Consider the following 1,792-nt stretch of genomic DNA (forward strand, 5'->3'; position numbering starts at 1 on the left):
ATATATATATATATATATATATATATATATATATACACACACATACACACACAAATATATACATACTAAACACACAGATGTTCAACTACATATATACTTTTCATTTGTTTCAGTTATTAGACTGAAGACATGCAGAGACAGCATTTAAAGTCGATCACATCAATCATAATACTTAGTTTATCATCTTTTGTTGAATGGCTAAAATGATGTAATTCAACATAACCATTTCTTATCCTTTTCATTTGACCCCTGTGTCAGCTCAATCAAGACTAATCTGGAGTTATGCAACAATAGCAATATACATACCAGCATATAAAATCTCTCCTCTCATGGCTCATATGACAGCAGTTTAACAAATAGCTTCCCAGCATCTCACAAAATCTCTCTTCCATACTCATAATGCTTGTTTCAATAACATGCCTTTTTACTCGGAGAATGAATACTAAGATTTTTCCCAAAAGTACTAAGTTTATTTTTAACTGTTTTACTCCATTATTTTCTACCATCCCTTAGTGGAATGACGTTTCTTGTTGGAGCAGATATTATAGCAGGGAATATCTTCTGTTACTAACTCCTTGCAAGTAGGAAGTGTGAATGGAACTTGCTTTTCTCTGTTCTGTCAGCTTTGGTTGTCTTGTTTAGAGGCCCACAACACAATGGTTTCAGTGCGTAATGTTTCAACTCAGATCACATGATCAATAATTCAGCACATTAACCCTACAACCAAAATAACGAATTCACATCATACCAATAAGAAAGCCAGATTCAGTTTGCTAGGAATAGCAACCAAATGTCCTCAAATCACATTTCACCTTCTTCAAAACAGAAAGGATACATTGGATGATGTAAACCACCTTTGATTTCAGGTATGCTCAATTAGAACTGAGCAAGAAGACAACAAAAACAACAATTACTTAACAACAAAATGACAATAGTGCTTTTATAGGCAACTGTGAAGAGAGGGTGGTACTGAGAATGTGAGTTTATAAAGAAATGAAGTTGAAAAGGCATTTGAAGTCTGAAGAACTCCAAGTGCCTTTTCAACTTTATTCTTTTCATACTTCTCATATGAAAGGGACTTATTTTCCTCTGTGTGTGTGTGCATTAAATAAAGGTGATCTTTTCCAGGTGGTGTGACCCTGGTGAAGGTAGGGAGTAAATTATCAAAGACTGAAAATTCAGTTCCAGGTAATAAATAAAGTCTACCACATAAGAACAGGAACAATCTTTCAGACAAGCTTCCACATAGATTTCTCTTCTAAATTTTTCTCATAATTCTTTGGTTAAACTTAGATTATATCTTAAAAGGCAATTGTCTAAGATGTTGCGCAGTGGGACTGAACCCAAAGCCACAATTTAGCAAAGAAAAACTACCCCAAAGTAAAGAAAGAAAAACATAAGCTAAAAAATACTTCATATAATGGTATTACTTCTTACCTTCCGTCACGTAATATCTTGAAACAATTTTTGACACTGAGGTCAACTACTGTTGAACCTTGACGTGACTCGACAGTACTTCCCAATCTACCACCATCACAGACAATGTCCAATTCAGGCCATAAGTTTTCAAATTCCTAGAAAACAATGTAAAACACTGCTGTTATGACGGTATGACATAAAGCTAAACCATTTATTGAAGGGAAACCTAAGGTAATCCCATAAACCGCCCTTCCCCATTTTTTAAATATACTTCTCTACATCTCAGAGTGTGCAGCTTTCAGATTTGTCTTTTACAAATGATATATGGGTGTGTGTGTGTGTATATATATATATATATATATATATATATATA

The 1,792-nt window shown here is 33.9% G+C and overlaps 1 protein-coding gene across 1 annotated transcript in view; it reads right to left on the minus strand.

Annotated features, from left to right (window-relative positions):
- The window catches only part of LOC106874080 (threonylcarbamoyl-AMP synthase), a 22,814-nt gene that overhangs the window by 6,907 nt on the left and 14,115 nt on the right, over positions 1-1,792 (minus strand). Inside the window, exon 4 of the mRNA XM_052975312.1 lies at positions 1,438-1,574. Within this exon, the coding sequence (XP_052831272.1) occupies positions 1,438-1,574 (137 nt within the window). The remainder of the gene's footprint in view (positions 1-1,437; positions 1,575-1,792) is intronic.

Source organism: Octopus bimaculoides, chromosome 21 (assembly GCF_001194135.2).
Source record: "Octopus bimaculoides isolate UCB-OBI-ISO-001 chromosome 21, ASM119413v2, whole genome shotgun sequence".
Lineage (NCBI taxonomy): Eukaryota > Metazoa > Mollusca > Cephalopoda > Octopoda > Octopodidae > Octopus > Octopus bimaculoides.